This window comes from Ammodytes marinus (genome assembly GCF_949987685.1).
Source record: "Ammodytes marinus genome assembly, chromosome: 5".
Taxonomy (NCBI): domain Eukaryota; kingdom Metazoa; phylum Chordata; class Actinopteri; order Uranoscopiformes; family Ammodytidae; genus Ammodytes; species Ammodytes marinus.
This window is the reverse complement of record NC_137234.1, coordinates 29,801,311-29,826,694: the sequence shown is the minus strand read 5'-3', so window position 1 is coordinate 29,826,694 and position 25,384 is coordinate 29,801,311. Positions and strand designations below refer to the sequence as shown.

Genomic DNA, 25,384 nt, shown 5'->3' with positions numbered 1-25,384 from the left:
ATATACTATACACACTATATAGATACTGTATATAGTCTTTCCACTATTGCCTCCGATGTCCAGCTGGGTGAAAGTAGTAGCCAGCCGAGGTCACGACCCTGCTTGGGGGGTCCGGGGGAATGCCCCCCCGGGAGATTTTTTTTTTACCTTTTTAAAGTGAAATGCATGAATCTGGTGCACTTTGAGAGGAAAATTAAGAGGCTAAATCTGAGGAATTTTGTGTGAACAAATTATTTGGATACACTGGGTCGGATGAATTAGAAGCTATTGAAGAAAGACACATGGATTTTCCATAGAAATATAAATTTGAAATAAAATATTAGGCAGGGTCCTCTGGGTTGGGCTTGGTGCTCTTTTTCTTTTACGGGACATATTTTTCTGTAATATAATTAATTAATTTAAATGCAGTGAGAGGAACGAAGCAGAAGAACTCTGTTGTCCAGTTATCTTTTTTCCACAGACGAGGCTGAAATAGGCTATAGACTATACACAGTGCATGGGCAACAGAGGGCAGCCCCATTTTCAAATATTTTTAAATAAACTCAATACACACTGTGCATGCCATGGACTTGAATTTGACGTGATCAGTTAACCTCGGATTACCTCCCAGATGAACTGATTCAATTATTAAGCTATTAACTATCTACCAAAACATTGTATTCCTTTTATTGTATGATAATTTACATTTACATAATATGATGTTGATATCAAACACACAAACTAAAAAAATAATAATAATTGGGCGGGCCCCTCTGGCAGTCGGGACCCTAAGCAACCGCTCATTTCACTTATGCCTCGGGCCGGCTCTGCTGACCAGTGACTACTATAAGCGGGTGGGTAACTTGGAGGCAGGCTATCCTGCCCACCCAATAATACAATTAGAAGCAATGCATGGTAATGGTATATTCTTTAGTATTAATCAATTGTCTGAATTTTATTTGACATTTTCTTGGACAGCGAATGAACAGGTCCGTCCGATAGTGGGTCTAGACTTCCACCAAAAAAAAAAATAATAATTTTTGATTGGGTGGGCACAGCTCACATTTGGGTGGGCACGGCTCACCCTGGCCCCTGGCTACCGCCGGCCCTGGAAGGCATGCAGGTCACCCCATAACACCTGGACCGTCTCGTGTGAATATCTCATCTCTAATCTGAGAAGCCTGAAGTAAACTCACTCTGAATTCTTCTTCTTCTTCTTAGGAGAGTTTATAGGCAATAGCTACAGCATCCAACACACTGTCTGTGAACAATCTACAGTATGTGCAGAGATTCATCTTTCCCAGGGTTTTCATTATTGAGTCCCTCTCCAAAATTATGACATTTTGCAAAATGACACCAGGTTGGCTGGTGTTGGCTCTTCAGGATAACCCACTCATTTTCTCTGATCTTTGAAAAAGATGGTTGAAAAGATTACAAACGTGAGAAGCAGAGAGATGATGCAGAAGTCGGGCAGATGTTTGGTCTACGTGAGCCCCCACAGTTGTCAGTCATCCCTCACAACCCTCTCTATCACCCTTTATCAGCCCATTTGCATCTCTTTTTGTTTTCTTCCTTTTCCCCTGTGTTCTTCCTTGTCTTTCTCTTATGTTTCCATCCACCATGTGCCAGCCCGCATCGTTAAGCTGTCCCACTATAAATCATCAACATCATTGTGTTGTCAAAAATAAAAAAGGGGCATTATATAGAAGTAGCTATAGACAAAACAATGAATCATATTTTAGACATCCTTACTGTGTGTTTGAAAAGAGTTGTTATGCAAACATGTAGTATCAGATTGTATTACCAGTGTAGAAACCTTTTCCCATTTCTGTGTTGATGTATCGTGTCGATAGACAGTAAAGTTGAGCGGATGGCGCCAGACAGTAATACTCTGCTTGTCTATTCATGGTCAAATAAATTCACAACACAAACTCGTTCTTTCCCTGAATTCATACAGTGTGTGTGTGTGTGTGTGTGTGTGTGTGTGCGTGCGTGTGCGTGCGTGCGTGTGTGTGTGTGTGTGTGTGTGTGTGTGTGTGTGTGTGTGCATGTTTTCCATTTTATCACGTTGCTCAAAGTCAAACGGTACAAACAAGACAAACACACATCCCATCACTGACATAAACAGTCGTTAAGTCAAGGATTTATCAGCCCTCTTCAGCCGCTCTGGGTTTATATTCTATCAGACGCACATTAAAACCAAATGCTGGAGAGCAGCTAATGCTCGCTGAACTCTTTAAATGTGAGACAGTAAAACAGAGCAAAGTAGACTTTTATTGCTGAAGATAATATACAGCACACCGAAGGGATTACATTAGTTTTAAATAAACTGTGTAAGTCAAAGTGACACAAAGTTCTTTGCTCAGTACAAGTGTGACAAGAACTATGGAGATGTGTCTCTTTCCTCACTTATCACAGCAGTACAGAATTAACCACATTGAGAATGGTAAACGTACAGTGGTGGTAGGCAATGCTTTAAATACGGTAAGAATCTACAATACGGTCACAAGGTCACTGTGACCTCAGAATACACTGTGTGCAAAATTTTTAGGCAAGTTGTATTTTTGAGGATTCATTTTATTATTGAACAACTACAGTGCTCTCGGTCAATCCAAAATGTTAAAGAACCTAATCCTGAATGTTTACGAAAGTAAAAGTGAGGTTTTGTCTTTCTTACGAGAAAATATATATGTTTTGCTATTATTAGGCAACTATTAGTATGCAGAATTATTCTGCAACTAAATAAAAAAAATTAAATGTTCCCATCTCACTTGTTTATTTTCATCTGTTAAAGTGAGAATAATAAAACAACTCAAAATTTTCAAATAAAAATTTCCGACATGTCAACAAAAAAAAAATCAGTGACCAATATAGCCACCCGTCCTGCATAAAAATCATGGTCTTCTTGAAAGATGCAGACTTTTTAAGATACTAATAGTTGCCTTTAAAGATGAGCTAGTTGGACCTTTTCGGGTTGAAGATGGCCTCAAAATCAACTCCCAAACCTACTGCCAGTTTCTAGAAGATACTTTCTTCAAGCAGTGGTACAGGAAAAAGTCTGCATCTTTCAAGAAGGTGCAAACTCTTTGACATTGGAGAGTTCAGTCTTGAGTCAAAGAGAAGGTTTCTGCCAAATTTGACAAAAATCCCTCAAAGCGTTCTGAGATATTGCATTCATGAGGCATGAGGTCACAGCAACCTTGACCTTTAACCTACGGCTTCCAAAAATCTAAATACGTCATCCTTCAGTCAGAGTTGACATTTCTGCAAAGTTTGATTATAAACCCTCAAAGCATTCATGAGATATCCCTTACGTACAGACGTGCATTGATGGACAACCTGAAAACATAATGCCTTGGCCTTGAGCTATCACCGGCGCTAAGGCATAAAAAACACAAATGTAAACAATTTCTGCAGGCATCAGTATTCCGTATATTATAAGGATTATAAATGGAGTATTGGCCTAAGTACAACATTCGTCCCGCTCTACATCTCTGCAGCATAGTAATACCAACCAATCACAGCTAACCTCTGATTCCCCCCCAGGCTGACCTCAGACCCCGCCTAACAATAAATGGCTTCAACAGGCTTCTGCTTCAGGGTCTACCATACTGACACAAGAGCTGCCCAACCAGAGAAGCGTGCTAATAAATATTGTGACAAAGTAATGACAAACGCTCTGTCCACATTGTTAGCTTGTTCAGTTGCATAGACTTCCTTGAAAATGCCAAAACAATAATGCCTTTTTATCTTTTGGGTTAGCTGTGTTTGGATGGGGATCGTCTTTTGACCAGTCATTCGGTCTTTCACCTTAGTTCTGACCGAAATGTTGCCAGACAAATCTATGAGGTTCTGTACAACTTTGTCTTTTTAAGCTGCTGCAAACTCAAGTTGTGTGCTCTCAGCTCTCTGCTTCCTTGTCCTATAAAAAAAATGCATCCCAGTGTTTGAAATAAATGTAAAGACACAAACAGTCCAACTGACACTCAGACAGAGAAGCAATAAATGCATTCTGTATATACATTAACACCTAGTTAATTTGTTTTGTGTGTCTGCGTCCTCGGGCACAGAAACCACACACAATGTCAATACATTTGCATGAACCCTTTGCTGGTCTGCAAATCACATACTCAGTCTGCATCAACACAAGCTGGACCTCATCAAGAACCATATGCCCGGCAAATTCCCATTTGGCTTGAAAAAAAATCAATGCTCACTCAATCAATGCTTGTTTTCGTATAATTCTCACGTGTGGCCCGAGGAACTGTGCTGACCATCTGAACCTGTTCCCTCTCTGGACAGCTACCAAGTATTACGCCCCATGAATCAGTCCGGAATTAATCTCAGCATGTTACATGAAGCCCCCTGAGACCTGCAAGACACTCCACCCTGCAAGAACGAGCTTTTGCCTGCAGAGAAAGCCTCTCAGATGAAAGGAATTTCTGACTTTTGACTGGAAAAAGTTGCATTATATCCGTAGGCTGGAATGTGTGAATGTTTCCGTAAACCCTGTTCACAAATTCAGCTCTGCAGTTTATTTAATATTCATGTATACATTCCAGATTTGGAACGGAGGCAGGATATGGATGATGAATGTCTGGGGAATAGTCTATTATCACACACTGTCTACAACTGGAGACTGTGCAGCTTGCAGTGTTTCCCCCATTAGTCGTGGAAGAAGTGGAGATAAGGGTGTGGTGTAGTTTTAGAAATGATGACAAGATAATGCAACACAGATCTAAATTGATTTCAATTCCAGCCCGCGGTCGTTCTCTGCATGTCACTCCCCTCTCTGCCCCATTTCAACTCTGTCTCTACACTATCAATAAAGCATAAAAATGCCAACAAAAAAAAAAATCTGAACATTGAGCCATATGGAGGACATATTAAAGGTGCTGTAAGCGGAATGGTTCTTTTAGCTAACTTCCTGTCAGTTACTGCAGTTAGCAGTCCCCTCGCTCGTCACCACATTAATGCTCAGTCTGCAGCGAGTTATCTAGCATCATCTCAGATCCATAAGTGTGATAAAACATCATAAAAACCATCAAAACAGACATTGGGAAGGATTTTTACCTGCTCCGCCATTGTAGGCGCATATACATTCACACATCTGTTGCTCTGGCGTGCACCGGCAGTGAGACCATGAGTGAGACGGGTGTCGGTTTGTAGCGTTCTCTCTTGTGATTGGATAAAAATTTCGGGATCCTCCGATAAGTTTATTTGCCGATTACATGAAAAGCAGCTGACCGAGAGATTGGCTTTATGAAACGCACACATTATGTAAGTGATCACTGTATGAATAAAGAGCGATTTAACACTTATATTAACATAAATAAACCGCTTACTTCACCTTTAATTATGAGAAACACTTATTATGCCATCTCAGCATGTTTTTATGCCTGAGTAAAACACATGTTTATACGAATTTCACTCCCTAAAATGTCTGGCCCTGTCACAGACAAATGTGTAAATGTCAGAAATGTTTCCTAATGAATTCCTTTGATACAAATACAACCCCAATTCTGCAAAAAGTTGGAACGTTATGTAAAACGTATATAGAACAGAATGTGATCATTTGTTAATCATTTTTCACATACAATCAAGTTGAAAACAATACAAAGGCAAAAAGTATTTTATGTTTTACCCTATCTATTTAATTGTTTTATGCTTATTCTGAATTTGATGCCAGCAACACATTTCAAAAAAGTCGGGACAGGGGAATTAAAAGATTGGGACAGCTGTGGGAAATACCTGTTGGGAACATTACTCACATACACATGTTAACTAACAGCTGATATTATCATGAATGGATATAAAGTGGCATTCCCCAAAGGTTCAGTATTCACAAGCAATAATGGGGCGAGGCTCACCACTCTTCCTCCAGACTCTGGGACCTTGATCAGTGATGATTTGGGGTCTCATAACACCTCAGCAGTGCCAAAGCCTGATCATGTCCATGTCATGCTGCATTAATGCAATAATTCATGCAAAAGGAAGTACAGAGTGAACATATTTTTCATAAGTTCAACATTTCTGTATTATGATCCTTTTTTTGATTGGCCATTATGGAATATTTTAATGTTTTGAGATGCTGGATTTTTGGGCCTGAGATATTTCACGTTATGTCTAATGAATCAAGAGAATATGGAATTTAAACTTTTTTAATTCAATTACAGATTTATTTTTTTATTTTTTATGATATTTTGAAAATGTGAGATGTGAGTGTTTTTTGTGTTTGCCACCATATAACCCTGGAAGAAAGTTGCTACTACAAAATCTGTGATCTCCAATTAAAGTATTAAAATGAATGTACTCACCTTCTTCTTCACACTTTCTCAAGGCATCATCCACCATATCGCCTGGACCGGGCCTGTGCACACACACACACACACACACACACACACACACACACACACACACACACACACACACACACACACACACACACACACACACACACACACACACACACACACACACACACACACACACACACACACATTGCCAATCAATACTGCCACTGTCTGCCTTTTGCTAGAAGACTCCTCCTTTAGTACTCAGTCTGTCTAGCCACTGTAACTAGGCACTTTCTTATCTGTGTGCAATAAACATGGTGCTGCAAGTTGAATGTAACTGACACTCATTTATTAGAAAAAGTTACACACTACAGCTTTAATGCTAAACCAAAGCTTTCAGTAAGGGACAGGCTCTTCTACCGGCCAGTCTTTCCCAATATATACAGTGGTATGGTCTCTTCCAATGACCTCTTCCACAACCTCCATACCCCCCCCACCCCAACCCCCCCCCCCCCAAACCCCCCTTATGTTGTCTCCTTTTTCCCTCTTACTCTTTACTCTGTCTTTTGTGTAAGTGAATCCAGGCCGGGGCCTCCCTGTGACAGGAGCCCTAGTGCTCCTGTAAAACTAATAATGACTGAGGTTTGTGCGAGCTTGGCATTCTTTCTCCCTTTCAGTGTAAAACACCAAGAATGGCGTGAGGGGAGGGGACAGGGAAAGGGGAGAAAGGTCTGGCGGTAAGGTAGGGGGGTAGTGTGGGGTCAGGGGGGGGGGGGGGGGGGGGCGGTGTCCTAGTTTGACAGGGTGCAACAGGGCAGATACGTGGAAGAGAGGAAGGGAAGCACAAGATGGAGAGAGAAAGAAATAGAGAGACAGAGAGGCCCCCTTTCCACCACATGCCTTCATTCTTTATGGGTGAATGAATGCCACTGAAATCACACTGTAGCCTCCCCAAACAAGTTGCACACACACACACACACACACACAGGAAGGCAGACACGCATTCCCACATATGCAGGTGTGTTCCCCAGCTGCCACATTGGTCAGATAAACCACACACACGCTGTCCCTAAGTAAAATCTGGAATGTAAACACGGATGTTTAATAGTCACAATGCATGCTCAGACACTCTAGGCTATATCAGTCAACAACAAAGTATTCACGAATAAAACATGTGCAGCAGAGCCACACAGAACATGAGATGTGTCACGGATGCACATTGACACAACTCATTGTCAAACTCACACAAAAAGATCACCAGATGTGTAGTAGCGAGTTGTAACGAGGGGGTAAGGGGGAGGTCTCTCTCTCACACACACACACACACACTGCCCTCTCTAACACTCTCCCCTCCCCTTCTCCCAGAGAGAGAGAGAGAGAGACATGTGCACACGCTGGGCCAGCAGACAGTTCCAGCTCTCAGCAAACTGATGCACAGACAGCTGCCGGTTTCTCACTTTTCCCTCCTCAACTATTCTCCTCTTTAAGTCTTTCTTCTCTCTACACTGCCTCCATTCATCCCCTCTGTACTTTCCCCTTCCTTCCCTCTATACTTTGTCACTGCCCTGCACTTTTCCTCAGGCGGATCTAAAAAGGACAGGTCCTAGTTGGAGGGAGAGAGGGCGGCTTGTGTAATCCCCTGGCTATAGTGCACATGAGCACCGAGAGAGAGAGAGAGAGAGAGAGAGAGAGAGAGAGAGAGTTATTGCCATAGCTGGAAAGGCAACGTAACAGACGCGCAAAAGGACAAACTTTTGGAATAAGGAGAAGGTGGGTGGAAAAAAAGGAATACTTCTCAGAGAGGAAGGGAGGAGAAGGAGAGAGAGAGAGAGAGAGAGAGGCTGAAGGAAGAGTTTGGAGTTTGGGGTTGCACATACACAGACCATGCCGGGCTCTGTGGGGCTGCTGCTGCTGCTGCTGTCCCTGTTGGTCCTGTCCACAGGAAGTCATGCCAGACGAATCAGGAAAAGAGGACTCAACCAAAAGGTAGGGCTGCTAACCTCTTCTTTGACTTTTAACCATGTGCATGTACTGTATATGAGAGTGAATGTCCTTCCTATCTTGATGTCGATATATAGTTTAGGTGTTTACAATATCCTCCAAAGTAAGGGTATAGGTGAAAGCTAACAGCAGCAGTTATTGTACAATACCGGCTCTGTTCCACAGAGGCTGGTTTCACACAGGGAGAGTAGTTTTGTGGCTGAGGTGAGAGGTGGCCAGGTTGACCTGCTATGAGGAGCTAATCCTGTAATGAATGGAATGAATAAGAAACATTTACCAAAGTACTGTGCTTGAAGGAATAGTTAGTGAATGTTTGCAGAGAATTTAGTAAGACAATCAATATACCACCCTCACGTGTGTTCGCTAAATATAAGGCAGCAGCTTGGGACAGAGCCAACAGCTAGGTTGGCTCTGTCCCAAGGTAATATTATCCACCAATCAGTATTGCTAAAGCTGAATAATGGACATTTATATATGGGTAATGACAAAATGTTGAGGTCTTACAAGTTATTTTTTTGTTCCAGACTATTTCTTGGCCAGGAGCACTGCCATGCAATGTAAAGACTACCCAGGCTTGCAAAAAAAATGTCTTCAGTTTGTGTGCCCTTTGGTGTTTGTATAGCTTATTTAAGCAGCATTGTTTTGGTATTTGTGCTGGACTAAGCTTTAGGGCTACCGGCTGTAGCCTCATAATCATAAAGGTATTGAGTGTGATTCGTACAAACTTACACTTTTACAACTACTTAAAAATATATACTTCTTATTCCACTAGTTTGACAGCTTTAATTATTAGTTAGTTTTCCAATTGAAGTTTTACAAACAAAACCTATGACCACCTCATCTTGTAGGATGCATTGTTATGCAGACTACTACAAGTATATAATGTCATCAGAACTAGCTTCAGTTTAATCCATACAACATCAAAATGCTGATCACACGTTAATTCATCCCAATGAATAGAGCAATAATAGTATACTGTGGCACTTTCAAACGGATCTTCTGCTGAGTACTTTTACATGTTACTGATATTGCTTCTGTACTTTTATATAGAACATAGGGACTAAATATGTAAATTAGGCACCGGCTACAATTTTGCATATTTTCACAAATGTTCATCAATATGCACTGTCCCTATTTCAAATAAATACATCTCAAAAAGTTGAAAGCAGGACTTTAACTTGCAGTGGAGCACATTGGTTTATTGCTTAGCGTTTCTTCCAATACTGGAAAAAAGAAAAGTTTGACAGCTGTCCCGCTTTGATTGCCAAACATGACAAAGCAACGTGGAAGGGAGAGTTTTTTACAATTTTGATGAGGAGCAGAGAGTGGAGTGTGCGACAGGTTGGAATAAGTCACTGATTTTCAACTTTCCGTATGAGTAATTGAAGGGCACACTGGATGTACAACTTTTTTTGTGTGTGTGTGTGTGTGTGTGTGTGTGCGTGTGTTTGTGTGTGTGTGTGTGTGTGTGTTTTGGTGGTGGATTATTAGGGCAGGAACTGAACTTGCAGACCGGGCCCCTGCTCAGCTCAGTGTAACTGATTGATCATCTCTAACAAGGGCTCAGTGTAGCGTGCAAACCTCTCATGCTTCAAGGTTCTCACTTTCTAACTGCTTTATGCCCTCGGTGGCCTTCTTCTTATTCTCTCTCTTTCCCTCTCCCTCTCTCTCTCTCTCTCTCGTTCTCTCTTCCCCTCTGTCATATGAATTAGTTTGCCCTTTCGCCCTCTCTCGCACTGCTTCCTCCTTCTACTTGACGCTCCTCTCCCAGAAGACCCTTATTTCCTCTCTCAAATCTCTGTCTCTCTGGTCCCCCTCCTGAATGGGCTAAAAGCACCGTCTTGCTGGACTGCGCTTCAAAGCTGCTGTAATTGGAACATGCTGAGACGGCTGTGCAGATGGAGTTTTGTCTCTTTCTTCCTCCGAACCTTTTCATCTCTGCATCTTTCATTTTTTTTAACCACTTCCCTCACACCCACATATTCACACACACACACACACACAAGCGCGCGCACACACACACACACACACAAGCACACGCAAACACACACACACACAAGCACACACACACACACACACCCTCAGTCTCATTCACAACACCGGGTCCGTGAAGAAAGACAAATTATACTCACAGAGTCGTTCAAGTATAAGCACAGAGCTTTGGAATAGTGTACCTTGGAAGGGAAATGAGGAGAAAAACAATAACAAACCCAAGGCCACCAGCGTGCTCCGTTCCTGTTTTGGGTTTGGGTTTGGGTTGAGTCAAAAGAACTTCCAGATGAAGCCAATTGATATAAGTAAATGTATCAACAATATTTTGAAAAATGGAGACTTTCCCGAAATGTTTGATCAGAGATTGTGTGGAATTTAAAGACTCATTAGATATAGAGGGGGAAAAAAACATAGCTCAACATAATTGCAGTGCAGAGTTTATGATATCCACACGATTTATACAAAAAGTTTTTTATTTGCCTCTATATCTTGCTGTTTTTGCCGGCTTGGCCTTAACCCACTAAATTTCACTTGTATGAATGTAAGTATCTTTCTTCTACCAGAAGGCTTTCACTCTGACCTCTGGGTCCGCTGGTCTTGGGGAGTTGAATGTCCAGCGCCTCTTACCTTGACCTCCCACTGCCACAAGGTTCAAATGTCACCAGGAGCACTTTCCCAATTTCCTCTTTGTGTGTGGCTGCCTGCCAACTAATAAAGGTGTAGAGGGGTGAACAAGTAGGCGTACTACAACCCAGTCACGGTGCAATCAAGAGAAACATGATTGATGGTTACATGAGAAGATGTGGGCGTGGTGGGGGCGACGGAAAATGAAGAGAAAAAGGGGCTTAAAAGAAAGAGTAACAACAGAGGCCTTAAGCTGATTGATTATATACTGTATTTTAACACCGTCTGGCTCTCAGGCTCTGACACTTGCCTGGGCATGTTAGTGAGCACTAACAAACAGTGGCTCAGGCTACCATCATACATCTTTACAGTTTCATGTATTTGATGTGATGTGGTTCCATTCAGAGCACCTGTTATTAACACAGGGGCCCTGCAGATTCTCAGGAACACGTGTACTTCCTGTTATATGGGCTGGCCGGACTGTTTGACTTGGCGTGGGGCCACTAGGTAAAACAAAACAGATCCATGCACTGCCTGTCCTGCTGTTTGACTGAATAATGGGGTCCAGCTTATTCTCTTCAGTGTTCCATTTTGTTTTTGAGTTAGTTGTCCCGTCAACAGCATTGAGATGCGCCAGTTTCTGTTGGACTAACTAGTAGCACAGCCAGGGCCGACGGACTGGGGGGAAAAGTGATACAGTCGTGGGGGGGCCCAAGGCAGAGGAGGGCCCATAAAAATACAATAAAAACACAATGGACAATGCCATTCCAAAAAAAGAAATATTTGACTGGCTCATGATAGGCCCCTGACCCTTGCAAGGAGATCAGGGGCCTGCGCATGACAAAGGCATGTGTGCGGGAGAGTAAGCAGGAGCAAGCCAACATTGAATTGAACTGGTGGCGAAAATAAACGCAGCGATGTTTCTATGGGGATATTTAGCTGTACAGAAATAAGTGCTAGCAAAGCTAGAACAGTTTAAGACTCCACATCACTGTGGCAACACAACCTATCTATCCGCTCAGACAGCGCAAAGAAACATCTGATGAATACATGAGAGTGATGGCCCCTGCAAGTTTCAGTAAGTTTAAAGAAGTGCCACACTGTTACTGCCTTTGAAATGCATTTAGACATTTTAAGGGGAAACACATTGTATTTATTATTTCAACTATTGAGTTATTTGTAGAACAGCATGTTAGTGTAGGCCAACAAGATTTATTTTCAGAATTTTCAATGCTGCTTTATTTTTATCTTTTCAATTGGGAAAGACATGTTCTATAATGACCTGTATTTAAAAAGAAATCAAGCAAGTAGGCTAATAATAACCATTAATGAATTATAGGCTATCGCATCACAGTAGGCCTATTGTCCACAATAATCACAGCCCCCCATCCATAAAGGAACTTTAAAAAGTTGAATTTGTACTTGATGTGCCAACACAAGTGTATGTTCTATTATTTGTATTTAGTGTGTCTGCATAGTATTGCACCAAAACAGTAGAAGTTTTCTTTAATTGTGTTTTGTACTGTCTGTAAAATTATACCTGCACATAGCAAAAAAAATTGCACAATTGTATTCAAATAAATAGTTGTTTATTTCTATAGTGCGCATTGGCATCTTTGAGCAAAATACCCCCAAAATTTTAGCCGCGCCTCCTGTGACCCTGGCCAGTGACCACCTTGACTAAGACATATTATGAGGGAAACACCGGTAAAAGTAATGATTTGGTCATTCATCAGATGAAATATTGTGGAGTTGTCTGGCTCAGAGAGCCATGTGTATTGTAAGACCGCTTTTCAGGGGGCCCATCAGGACTTTTTGTATAGGGGCCCAGAATTTGGTGCTACGCCCCTGAGCACAGCCGGCTGCATTTCACAGCTAGGAATGCATTTCATATCATCATCAAATAGTTTGTGGCCTTAAAGGTTGAGGAATGTATGACCAATGCATTACAGCCACAGGCTACACGATAGCCAATTCACATCACAACATTTTTGGGGCAATTTCAATGATTTCCAATGGAATGATGAGTGGATTGGATCGTGGAGTAAGAAAACATTTGTTGCAGTTTGAGTTCAACTTTGACAGATGAAGAGTCTCTCATGTCTCTTGTGAAGGGGACAGAGAGTCCAAAATGCAAGACGTTTCATATCGTTGTTGTTGCACTTTTCACTTTCATGTAGCCTCCTTTGTTGGAATAACAGGAGTCAATGGTGCAAATACATCTTTTAAATAATCTGTGAATGTATTGTCCCATTAGCGATAATATAGCTAATAAAAATGTTTTAACTGGTTGTTAGCTAAGCTTACAAACTAAAAATATTTGTGATGTGTTAAACTTGGGAATATATGTATTGTAGTCAGTCAGTCATTCGGTTTACCAGGGGGTTTGTGAACTGGTGTGTGTGCAGCTCTAAACTGGACTAATCCCAGTCAGATGATGCCCTGATGGTCAGAAGCACATTAGTGGATGTTGTTGTAACTCCTGCAATATCAACATTTGAGGTGTATGTATCAGAAAGATTGCTTGAATTGCAATACATTGCAGCCTATTCCTAGCCTGGCTCCGCCCGCCTACCTACTTCCGCTCAAATTTAATTTTCCCTTCAGTAGTCAGTCTGGGGTAGCGGTGAATACATGTGCTCTAGCTCAGGGAAATTTCCGGCCGTCCAATCAGCGAACAGAGCGAGTGGCTGAGAACGATGACGTCGAAGTCGCGCTCCAGTTTGAGTTGAATGCTGCCTTCCTTTATACTCGGAACTCGGAGATTTCCGACTTGGTAGTTCCGAGTTCCGACCTGTCTGTGTTCCAGTGCATCTGCTCGCGAAAGTATGTACGCCGACAACCTTTCTCATCCAAATAACTAAACTTTAGGCTCTAGCAAGATACCGTTGCCAGGTACCGGTAGATTCGTAGACTACAATACTTAGTGAAGTCGGAAATTTCAGAGTTCCCAGTGTAACTGGAACGCACCGTCAGAAGCCGGCTCCTGTCATACGTCACGACCAAACGTGATGCGATTGGTTGGCTGATCCAGAGTGGCACTGGGCAGATCCAATAGTTTTAAACTTCAACAGACACCCGCCTCCAAGTGAGTGAACGTTTGCCAATATAGGGCAGTTCCAGACCTTCTGTACAAATGAAATGAAGTACGATGGTCTGGTTGGACCAGGCTAGCCTATTCCATGTGTGCCAGACATTCACGCTCTGAATGTCAATATATTTGGCCAATCAGATGTAGCCTACCAGAATGTCTCATAAACAATAAAACCATGTTTTTTGAATGGAAATGATGCGTTTAATTTTTTAATTCATTTTTTCCAGTGTGTGGTCCATGTTGGCAGTAAACACAGAGCAGAAAGACATTAAAACCGTACATTTGAGCATTTATTTATTATTTATACATTATTATTTATCGCACGTTATATCATCATCGCAATATTCAACAATGTTTTCACATATCACAAGTGTTCCTGATGTCGTGCAGCCCCTAATTTAAGGGCAACTCTATTATTGCTATCATTGCCCTGCCACCTCAGGTTATGACTGACAGGTAGCAGATGCTACTTCTGGTTTCCCTACACTAATTAGCTGCCTGTTGTGTAAAAACCACACCTCGTTTGGATTGGGTCTGTTTTGTCTGGGTTTCAAGGTTAGACATCCCCACTCTGCCAGTGTGTCCACAGTTCAAGGCTTTGCAACTACTTGTTTGTCTGTTAGCATGTCCTACCCTCACTCATTGAAACTCTTTACAGGCTGTCTGTTTGACTCAAAGTATAGCCTGCCGCGCCTCCATCTATGTGCACGTCTGCCGAGCTTTCTGTCAAACCTGATTCCTGATGTAGACAGAGGAAATGAGGCCTGACAACTCAAAAGAAGACCAGATGTGTACTGTTGGCTAGTGGCTACCTCATTTAGTAGTCATGGGAGATCTCTGGCACGTTTGAGTTACACTTATATGAAAGAACACACCTTTCTTTTTCGGGGTCTGTGTGTTTGTTGTGCACGTGCAGCCGCAAAAGGGAAGCCCAAATAAATCTCAGTATCTGTCTGAGATCTCTGCGTGGAACCGTGAACGGACTGATCTCAGTACAGTTATGGAGCCAGACAAGGTCTCCAGTGGGTTCTGCACACAAACTCCCCAAGGGAACCACAGAGCAAGAGCACTGAAAATAATGGTGGTGGTGGTGGTGGGGGTTTGGGATTAGTTGTTACAGCCACCCTTGTGCCACTGCTTTTGTGCACCAAAGAAAGAGGAAGAAATCAAGGAAATAGGAAGAAAAAACAACATAAGACAAGGGGGAAAAGAAGAGAGATAGTGAGAATATTTCAGACCTAGAGGCACACACACACGCCTAAAGACAGACACGGACATCACACAAGTCCCCGCCGGCAGTTTCTCTACAGGAGAGCAGTCGAGCAGACAGGAGTGTAAATAAATAAAGCGCAACATCAGAGGGATGTCAAGTCAAGTCAACTTTATTGTCAATTTCTGCAATACAGTGCTGTATGTGCCAGACATACAAAGGAATCTAAAGTATGTCTCTCTCCAAACTCGGTCAGTACAAAAGGATTAAAAAAAAGGTAAGTAATAAATACAATAAATACGTTTGAAGTAGTGCCAAAGTAAAGCAAGACCAAAAGGGTATCGAAAAGTAAGGAAATTGAAAATGTGCAAATATGAAGAGAAGTGTGCAGGATTGTGTGAGTGAGCTCGGGATGAAAAGCATGACAGCCCCTCTGGCATACAAAGACTGGACAGGAGACCTGAGAGTGAAGCATGTAACAGTAAGAGCTGTAGGACAGTATGGCAATGTAATATTTTTTACATTGGTATAAGTCTAAGGACTCAAGGATCAAAACAGTGCACACATATTTAAGAATGAATGGCTTCTGCAGTGTCCAATATTCACTTGTCTACATAGTTGCATAAACAGGAAGGGCACACTTGACCTTTTGTAGGAGACACAGTTGTAGGAGACTTGAGGAACAGATCGGATACGAGACAAGGGGAGACGGTAGTAGCGATTATGTCATTATCCAGTCACAGCAGACTTTGTAGTCGTCATTCATAGATGTGATTACACCGGAGGACGTTGTGAATGACATCCTGAGAGCCATGGATGAAGAGTTTAGTCCAAAGTGTGGGGGAGCTTGTATATCAGCAGAGATAACTGTCAAAAAATGCCATACAAGTGATTAGGTCCGGGTATGTTTGGGAGTTTTTGAGGCTGGTGTCAAAAAACTAAACAATAAACCTTTTCAGTCACACACCCAAAAGGATGGGAAAAATGTCTATTTAACAACAAAAAAGAATTACACAAATGTATAAGTATCCAATGTTGTCTTAAAGGGAAGAAGTTGATTATCGTGGCCAGTTTGGGGCAACGCAAATTATTCTTTATTATGTTCTATACGATATTATCAAAGTTAATATAGCAAACCTGTTAGCAAGAAGTAAACACACTCACAATGATACACGAATACCTACATTTCCATACCAATTGCTGCTTTACTCCAGTCACTCCCTTTTTTTGGCAACGGAGACATTTTCCACGTTACATCAGAGAGGAAATTCATAGCAAGTCTGAGTATGTGAAGCCACCGGCATGTTTGTTTCCTTCACTCTTCAAAGAGTTGCAAAGATATCAGTACGGACATGTCAAGTTGTTTCATCAACCAGACACGGAGCAATAAGCATTCGTCTGGAGTCGTGTCTCTGGCCACCCACGGATTTTAAGGCCAACGTTTACTCTTCTTTTACCTCTGTTTTGGTCTCCACCAACTTACTATGTTTCACCAGCTTATACAATCTGTTTATCAGAATTGTTGAATGACAACAGTAAGACTGAATCAAAACAGGAAAGTCTTCAGTCCAAAAAAATAATTCTCATCAGTTGAAATATGCTACAGAGATCAGTAAGTAACTTTAACAAGCTCTGACTGAAAGAGCCGCACATTGCTCCCTCAATCCATCCGTAGTGTGAATCCTCCCTCCTCCCCCCTCCTCCCCTCCCCATCCCACCAAAGAACAATTCACCCACTAATCTTTCAGCTGCCAGAACCAGTTAATGTGTGCTTAAAGCGGACACACATGCAGTGAGAGTGATACCACGTCAGCGCCAAACATTTGCTTTCGTTTTTCCGGTCGGTTTGTAAGAGCCCTTCAGTGAGCCTGCCAAATAAACAGCACCGTTTTAATGACCGTGCGCAGCCCACAAGCTGATTATCTAATTACTAATCTAGTGTAGGAAAAACACCCATTTTTCTCTCTCTCTCTCTCTCTCTCTCTCTCTCTCTCACACACACGCCCCAAATGAATGGTGGCTGCTTAGGCAAATAAATTCAACCCCTCAACTGAAAAAAGACAGTTTTTTGGGGGGGGGTGACACATAACATGTGATATCAGCCCTGTGACATACAACTTTGCAGAAATAACATTTGAGGCATCATGATCTCCACAGGCAAAAACTGAACGAGATAAACAATCTGCTTTACATTACGTCCAATGCAGCAGATGCTCAAATAGTTCAACGTTAATCACTTCAGTTATGGCCGATAATAAAAAATACTAAATGCTTAAATTGTTCCTTGTTATGTCCTTCAGTGCTTGCTGTAAAAGTGATGATCAACCAACCAGTTAACAGCCTGCACTGTGTTTCTCATTGCTAATGTGCAGCAGTGAGAAGAAATAAGTGGAATTAGATTATTCACACTGTGAACACTATTAAAGCAAAATGCAGTGTATGAAGAAAGAGAGTTGATGTCCTTGGGAAAAGGGCTGTAATATGTCCCATGTGTACACAACCTCACACAACCACAAGCTGCTTACACTGTGGTGCAAAACTTGTGATATTCGATACCAGTGTGAACGAGCATAAAACCACACATTCTGTTCTGGATATGTCCAAACCATTGAGCACGACTCGATAAAGAGTTGCAGCTTGGTCAATTCTAATAAAGCACACATAGCAGAGATCATGGCCTGATTCCCATTATGTTAACATCTGTAAAGAATAAGAAAGCAGATCTTCATTGGCAACAGAGGAAGAGTGCGTGCATTGCTGTTTTTACTTGTGCATCACATGTGTATACGCAGGCCAGCACTGTATGTTACCAAATTTGCCAATGTGTGTGAAGTGCTTGTCTCAGGGTCCCGTGTCCTGCTTTCTCCCTCTCAGACCCACCATGGAAGTGTGTGTGTGTTCCCACAGTGAATTAGCTTCACAATCCAGGTCAGGACATTAGCACAGCCGGCATCCATACTAAAGCAACACTTGTATGTGAACAGTATGTGGCTTAGGTCTTCAGTGCAGGAAAATGACCACTCAGATCCAATGCTGCCCTCTGGTGGTTAATGGCAAATTACATGATGGAAGAAATTACAGCACCAAACTAAAATAAAAACCTTCACAACCTTTAAAAGATTGATATATTTTATCCTAAATCTGCTACACTCTACACGCAACTGTTTTAAATAACTTTATTGTACTTTCACCCACGCCATTTTAATTGCAGCCGTTTGACATCACTTTCTCCTTTGTATTATTTAATTGGTCATTTAATTTATTTATCTACTATTCAATGTTTTGGCTCTTTTTATCATCTTTTTCAGGGCACTAACTTTATTTTATACTAAGCATTGTTGTCGCATTGTTTTCGTGTTGTTTTTACTTTGCATTGCTTTGATTGACTTGGATATGAGTTTCACCCCTCAATGATATCTCAAATATAAATAAAATATTACATTAAATGAATTCAAATTGATATTCTTATTCAATTGATGGGACATTTTGGATTCATTTTTGTGTCTCTCTGTAGGACTACGAGTACCCAAACCACCCTCAGTCCACCCAGCACCAGAAGAATGACCGGTGTCCGCCGCCGCCCCAGATGCTGCCTGAGAGAGCGTGTGAGGTGCCGGGCTGCCGCTCCGACTCGGAGTGTGAGCGCCACAAACGCTGCTGTTACAATGGCTGCATCTACGCCTGCCTGGAGTCTGTCCAGCCGCCACCAGGTCAGCATAGACAACAGGCAGAGGGTTACACCTTCACACACACAGTAGTAACTTGTGTGTTAATGTTACATTATAGCAGATCGAAAAAATAATACACACATGTATTATTATTATTATATATATTATTATGTATTGTGTGTGTGTGTGTGTGTGTGTGTGTGTGTGTGTGTGTGTGTGTGTGTGTGTGTGCGTGTGCGCGTGCGCGTGTGCGTGTGCGTGTGTGTGTGTGTGTGCGTGTGCGTGTGTGTTCTGAACAGTGTTGGACTGGCTGGTGCAGCCCAAGCCTCGGTGGTTGGGGGGCAACGGCTGGCTGTTAGATGGCCCTGAGGAGGTTCTGCAGGGTGAGTAAAACACACGCACCCGACCAGGATGTCAATCGGCTCAGTACAATCATCAACACAATACATTAGATAGCCATTCTGCTATCTGAATATAAAAGGTCCAGAGAATCTCCCTGGTGCAATTGATGTCCGTTATTTCTGTTCCACTATAGCCGAGGCCTGCAGCACAACCGAGGATGGAGACGAGCCGCTTCACTGTCCCACGGGCTACGAGTGCCACATCATCAACCAGGGAAACCCCGCTGCGGGCATCCCTAACCGGGGACAGTGCATCAAGCAACGTGCCAATTCTGGTACGGCTAGAGTTAGTCTAGTTACTGAACTGAGGCTTTTAAATCAAGGCCTTTAACACACACACACACACACACACACACTCACACACACACACACACACACACACACACACACACACACACACACACACACACACACACACACACACACACACACACACACACACACACACACACATCTTCTCCAAGCTTCATTTTACCTTTACAACTTGTCCATTGGAACTTCTTTCTAAGGTGTGTGCTCTTATAAAAAGCACCAAAGAAAAGAGACAGGGTGCTGGGTTGTGCCAGCAGGCTTGAAGTCTGGCCTGGTATTTTCTTGGCAGATGAAATTCTATTTGCCGCCAAGTTTCTCATTATAATCTATGAATAATATGCAAAGTGGAGGGACCTGGCAACCCAGAGCACTTCCTCAACTTCTAATTTACAGTGAAAGCTGTTGGCAGGGATATTTCAACTAATGATTTAATCAAAAGAACATTTGTTTTTTTTTGCTGGATATACCTCTTTAATCCCAAGGATATTGTGTATGATATGGAGAATATTAATTTTTTAAAACTGTTATCTTTCAATTGTGTGCCATTTTCTGTACAGATGGACGCGGTCTGAGGCACAAATACTTCAAGGACTACAAGGACTACTTAGGTAAGTGAGGTAATGTGGACAACTTGTTTGACAACTTGCACCATTACTGAAGCAGAGATGGCGCCAATCTGCCTGACATGATGATGGCTCTTTTTCACCCACAGGCACCGCTTCTGACAATGCAGTGGGCTACGAAAAACACCATCAAAAGCACCTGGGATGAAGTACGTTTCTTGTTTGAGCCACTCTCAAAAGAGCTCTGCACCATGATGCTTCTTCAGACAAAGCCTTATGATTTCTAAAAATGATTTTATTGTAATTCTCTTTTTTTTTTCTTCTGCCCCTCAGATCCACCTGACCTCCGCCTCGACCATAACACAACCTCAGACATTCGCCGGTTCCTGCTCAATCCGCTCACATCACACCTCATCTGACCATTTTTTTTTCTACCAGACCTACCACCGCTACCTCCTCAATGTAAAGAACCAGGTCTTGCGGCCGGTCCATAGTCAAAAAGTACTTTGGGAGACAAATCATCACGTGCCTACAGTACAGAGCCAAAGAAATAAGTGGGGTTTTTTTTCTCTCTGATGAGGACGGGGTGAAGAGAGCCTAATGCTTTCTTTATCAAATGTCTCAAAAATGAAGGAAACTCATGCCATTCTTTTTTTTTTCGTTCCTTTACAACCCTCTCTCCCTTTCTACAACTCATACTCGCTCACTCTCAAACCTCCGAGACTGAAAATCAAGAACATGTGGGGGGGGGGGGGGGGGAGGGGATTCACATTTATTCCTTCTCTCTTTCTCAGAAGGACGTGCTCCAAGTTCCCGGTCTGAAATCTGGAAAGTTTTATATAGACGGAATAGGAAAACATTCCATCCGTGCTTGTTGCTTCTTTGAATCCAATCCCAGTGTGGTTCAATTCTAACTGGCTGTAATAAGACCAACAAATGCCATATACGAGTGTGTATGGATTTGGAACAGCAGTAGATCTGTTTCTACTGACTTCAAAATAAGATAAAATAATTTGTGCAAGGGGTTTATTAGAGAGAGATGTAGTTTTAAAGGGATACTCCATCTGTGACACAAAAAACCACCATTTAAATAAGTCTCCAGAGGGAAGGTGTTTGGTACTGCAACGTTGGGTTTGGGTGGATTATCCCTTTACCTGTGTATATTGTATCTGTAATAATTTTCCCGAAAGTTTTTTTTTTTTATGAAACAAGTCATACAGCAAATTTCTACCAGTGCATTCTGATCATTCAAACACCTCATACGTTTGATTGTGATCATGCAGAATGTTTTTTTTTTACAGACATGATGATAAAAAGGGCTTTTGTGCAGAGCAGATATCACAAAACATGGTCAAAAGATTGTGCGTGTTATCCTCAGACTTACCTTGCTTCAGTCCACATGTTCCTCTCATACGTTGTTTCCGATATCACTTCAAATGGTGCTCAGTTTTAATCGCTGCCTATAAAAAAAAAGAATAATAAGCTGGTCACATAATAAGCTGAAGGTGTACAAAACAAAAGCTATAACCATCCTCGATGTGGAGAACTAAAGTGATCTCTGAATGTTTCTATCCGACTGGTGCTGTAATGTTGCCTTGTTCATGAGAAATAAACCCCGTTATTGAATGACGAGACTTTTGTGATGCTTTTTTACTGTAAGTAATCGTAGGAGTCGAGGATAAAGTCATAGAATGTCCAATAAATGATGATACAATAACAAGAAGATCATCACAGTTTTCTATATGTGTTCTGAATGTGTTTCTGTGTTTGGGTTAGTTTTTTTAAAAATCCTGTTTAGTCATAATTGTTTAGCAATAGATTTGGGTGAAGCAATTCATTTTTTTGAAATAAGGCCTACAGCTTCAGCGAGGTACATGGGTTTATTTCAGTGCATGTAAATCAGCACAAAAAGACAAATGTGAAAGAATGGCTGTTATGATGTATGTGTTTGTCATATCTGAATTGTTTTCCACAAACAATCATATGCTAGTGTTGATTATCTATTGTGCAAATTGCAAAGTGTACCTGTGTATCTTGAAAAGCTCTAGGCATATATGTAGAATGTAGTGATATTATTACACAACACAGAGATGAAGCCCTTCTAGGCTATACCTGAAATATGCACACTCACTGTTTCCATTACAGGTGCTTTCATCTCATATTTGTCTTTTTAGCCACAAATCAGTGAGATAATAGTAATACATTTTTCTATTTTACAAAACTATTCTATTCTATTCTATTCTCTTCCATCCTATATCCTTCATCTCTATCCCTTCTTCTGTTGTCTCCTGCTAGGGACAACTTTTAAAAACAAAGGGGAAAGCATGTCAACACTCTGTGCGTTACCTTTTCCAATGGTCAAATGAGGGCCGACTCTTTTGCAAAACCCTTAATGCTATCTGCCTAGCTCAAGTTCAAACTCCTTTTGGATAAAAGTTTCGGCTAAATTAAATCTAGCGTAATTAACTTTGTCTTATTAAGTAATATTCTGGTAGGCTATAATAGGGAGCTTTGCATACAGTCAGGAAACGCGTTGCTGTGTGACCCACAGTAGGCCCATGCTATTTGGAAAATCAATAGCCCAGTGGGTGCCTGTCCCTCCCTTTGTGTCGAGCTCTCTCACTCTGCCCCCTCTACCTGTCTCTCGTAGCCTACACACACGCGCGCGCGCTGCCTGGCACGCCCGTGAGCACCTGCCTGCAAGCTGCATCGGGGCCTGGAGGGAGAATCAAATTGTCAATTGGCACTTTCTGTGGAGAATATAACAGCCATTGTGTGCTTCTTAAGACGGTCTGCCAGCCGTATGCTCTCGCCGGGTCGGAGCCATGGGTCGGAGCCTACAAACTAACGGTTGGGCATGTCGCCCGTGACCGCCTCATGACTTCCACCTTGTTGATTTGTTTCATCATGAGCGCGCCGAGCAAGTCATCAGAGAAAAGGTTAGTGCGATAGTCTACTCATCTGTGCGTTTATGGACACGATATCCCATTTGCGGAGGTAGGCCTATTGGTACACGCAATATTAGGACTATAATGTTTTAATTGCAAGCCAGTATAATAGTCATTTCGCCTAAACCTATAGTTCTAAAGAGTTAGGCTCATCAATATAACTGATTACCTTAATAAGCCTACCTGTTATAGGCCTATGTGTATCTTTCCCTATGGGCTTACACAAGTTATTTATTTGTGGGTGATTACTTATCGAATTAGACACCTTTCTTAGCACCGGAAACTGTTTGACTTACTCCACACCTTTCTATAAAATAGGCAGAGCTCGATGTGTGTAATATGAGAACAACCAGACTTGTGCCCAGAAGGTGTCAGTGTGGTACTGACAGCTATGAGTAAACAGCTCACTTGATCATGCAACATTGTGATTTTTAATATTCATATTATAGTGAATGACAAGAGCAGTTGCTTTGTAAAAGAGATTTTATTTTTGAACCTTGAAGCAATACACTTTGGCATCATTAAAGAATAGTTCCCGTCACTGTAAAATTGCAGTATGCCTAAACTCAGATTCTACCTCTGTACAGAAATGGCTCCAAAAATAAGCTGGGAAAGCGATTCAAGGAGAGAAAAGGCACATTTCCTCGGCTGACCAAGGTAGGGGGTTGCTGCTATGTGTTCCTGCTAATAATAATAATAATAATAGGGTTTGTGAATTGGCTTGTGTTTGTTTTTTTCTTCTTGTCAGCCTGTCCACTTCAGTATATCATTCAAAGTTGTGGCAGTTGCCATGTTTTTGTGTGTCTCCAAGCAACCCTACACCCTGTGTTGATCCGCAGGCCATTAAATAAATGTTATTTAGGTGATTGTGTGCACTCAGCAGAAGTGATTTATTAGGGGAACATACTATACATGTTGGCCTGCCTCACTGAAACATAGAGAGGTGCCCTTCTCCCATTGAGCAAACGTTGGGAGAGCCAGACTACCCAACCACGCGCCATTACAAGGCCTCTGTCTGCTCTGACACCACCTCATTTGATGGCCCTGTCCCTGATAACCCTGTCATCTCCTCTTCATGGAAAGGGCCACAACTTTCAGCTCTGCCCTCTAAGGACACATTCACGCAGCGGTGGACTGATTCAAGCCCTACACCTGTTAGAAAAATATTTCATGTTCTTTTAACCAGAGTTGAAGAAGGAAAAACAAGTAGAAGATTTATTTCAAAGCTTAAAGGTTTATTATCTAAATTGAGTGAGCAGACACATGTAGGCCTATACATGGAGCTTACTGGTTCTCAAAAAACGTCCCCAGTAAGACTGAAGACAAAATGGTGGGACATAGTGTTATATGGAAACAAATACATTATTTCTGATTGGTTGACTATGTGTTAGAGGCTGGCCGATGACGACTTCTTCTTGCTGGTCTTCATAAGATACATTTCATGGTTTACACTACCCTGCTCATAAGAGAGGTGAAGGGAGGGAGCGGGGTCGTTGCTAGGCTGGTTGTCATGTGCAGGCTCATCCCACACAAATAGTTCTCCCCTGACCTTGGGCAAAGTATCTACTGAAATGGCCTGCCTCAGTGTTGCTATGTGCACTTACAAATGGTGAATGAATGTGAAGTTAATAAACATACAAAAGTGTATAAGTTTAAAAAGCACAAAAGTATAAAATTAAGATTTATTCTCACGCACCTTTCACGTGTTGGAGGGATTATAAGGGTGTTTGATAGCCCCTCAGACTGCCCCCTGCTTGAGCTCCTGTCACACCAATTTCTACTCACTGTTGATTAAATTGCAAAAGCGGTTTGGACCCCTCTGAAATCATAGTGGACAAGCCAGCGGAGCAGGAATGAATGAATCCCTTTGAAAGGGACGCGGCTGGTCGTCTCATTCTGAAGCTTTACCTGGGCACAGGGTTTATTCAGACTCTATTCATTACAGAGGAGGCTTGGTGAGGAGCTATAGCTGAATAGGGAGGACAAGACAATGTAGATAACATTTGAATATGGGACGTCAGATTCACCTAATGGAAATGAATGAAAAGCCTCCATAATCAAGGCCATTGTCAGTCAAATAATCCGAAAACCAAGCACAGACAACATTTACATGAAGAGCATTGCATAGTGCAGGGCTAATGTCTTCTTTTCAGCCTATCACATACCCTTTTATTTGCTTTGATTGGAGCACTTCAGCCTCTTACATAGTGAGTATATTTGAATGAATTAGTAACCACTCTGCCCACAGGCAGTTAAAGCCAAATGATAAATCTCTGAACATCAGTGTGGAATTGGA

The 25,384-nt window shown here is 42.0% G+C and overlaps 2 protein-coding genes across 3 annotated transcripts in view; both read left to right on the top strand.

Annotated features, from left to right (window-relative positions):
- Positions 1-7,716: 7,716 nt before the first annotated feature.
- wfdc1 (WAP four-disulfide core domain 1) lies at positions 7,717-20,832 on the top strand. Of its 2 annotated transcripts, none has more exons than XR_013844872.1 (7): positions 7,717-8,261; positions 18,711-18,906; positions 19,164-19,247; positions 19,400-19,540; positions 20,135-20,194; positions 20,290-20,349; positions 20,474-20,832. XR_013844872.1 is itself a non-coding variant. In XM_080027303.1 (7 exons), exons 1-6 carry the CDS (start codon positions 8,160-8,162, stop codon positions 20,346-20,348), a joined length of 633 nt encoding a protein of 210 aa, XP_079883429.1. In that variant the 5' UTR covers positions 7,717-8,159; the 3' UTR covers position 20,349; positions 20,474-20,832. The 2 variants fall into 2 exon arrangements, 1 of the variants encoding a protein (XP_079883429.1); XM_080027303.1 differs by having other exon boundaries at positions 20,135-20,185.
- A 2,215-nt stretch (positions 20,833-23,047) lies between these two features.
- dyrk4 (dual-specificity tyrosine-(Y)-phosphorylation regulated kinase 4) overlaps positions 23,048-25,384 on the top strand; it is a gene marked incomplete at both ends in the record, with an annotated part of 35,713 nt that continues 33,376 nt past the window's right edge. The window contains 2 exons of the mRNA XM_080027725.1: positions 23,048-23,079; positions 23,676-23,745. Of these exons, the coding sequence (XP_079883851.1) occupies positions 23,048-23,079; positions 23,676-23,745 (102 nt within the window). The remainder of the gene's footprint in view (positions 23,080-23,675; positions 23,746-25,384) is intronic.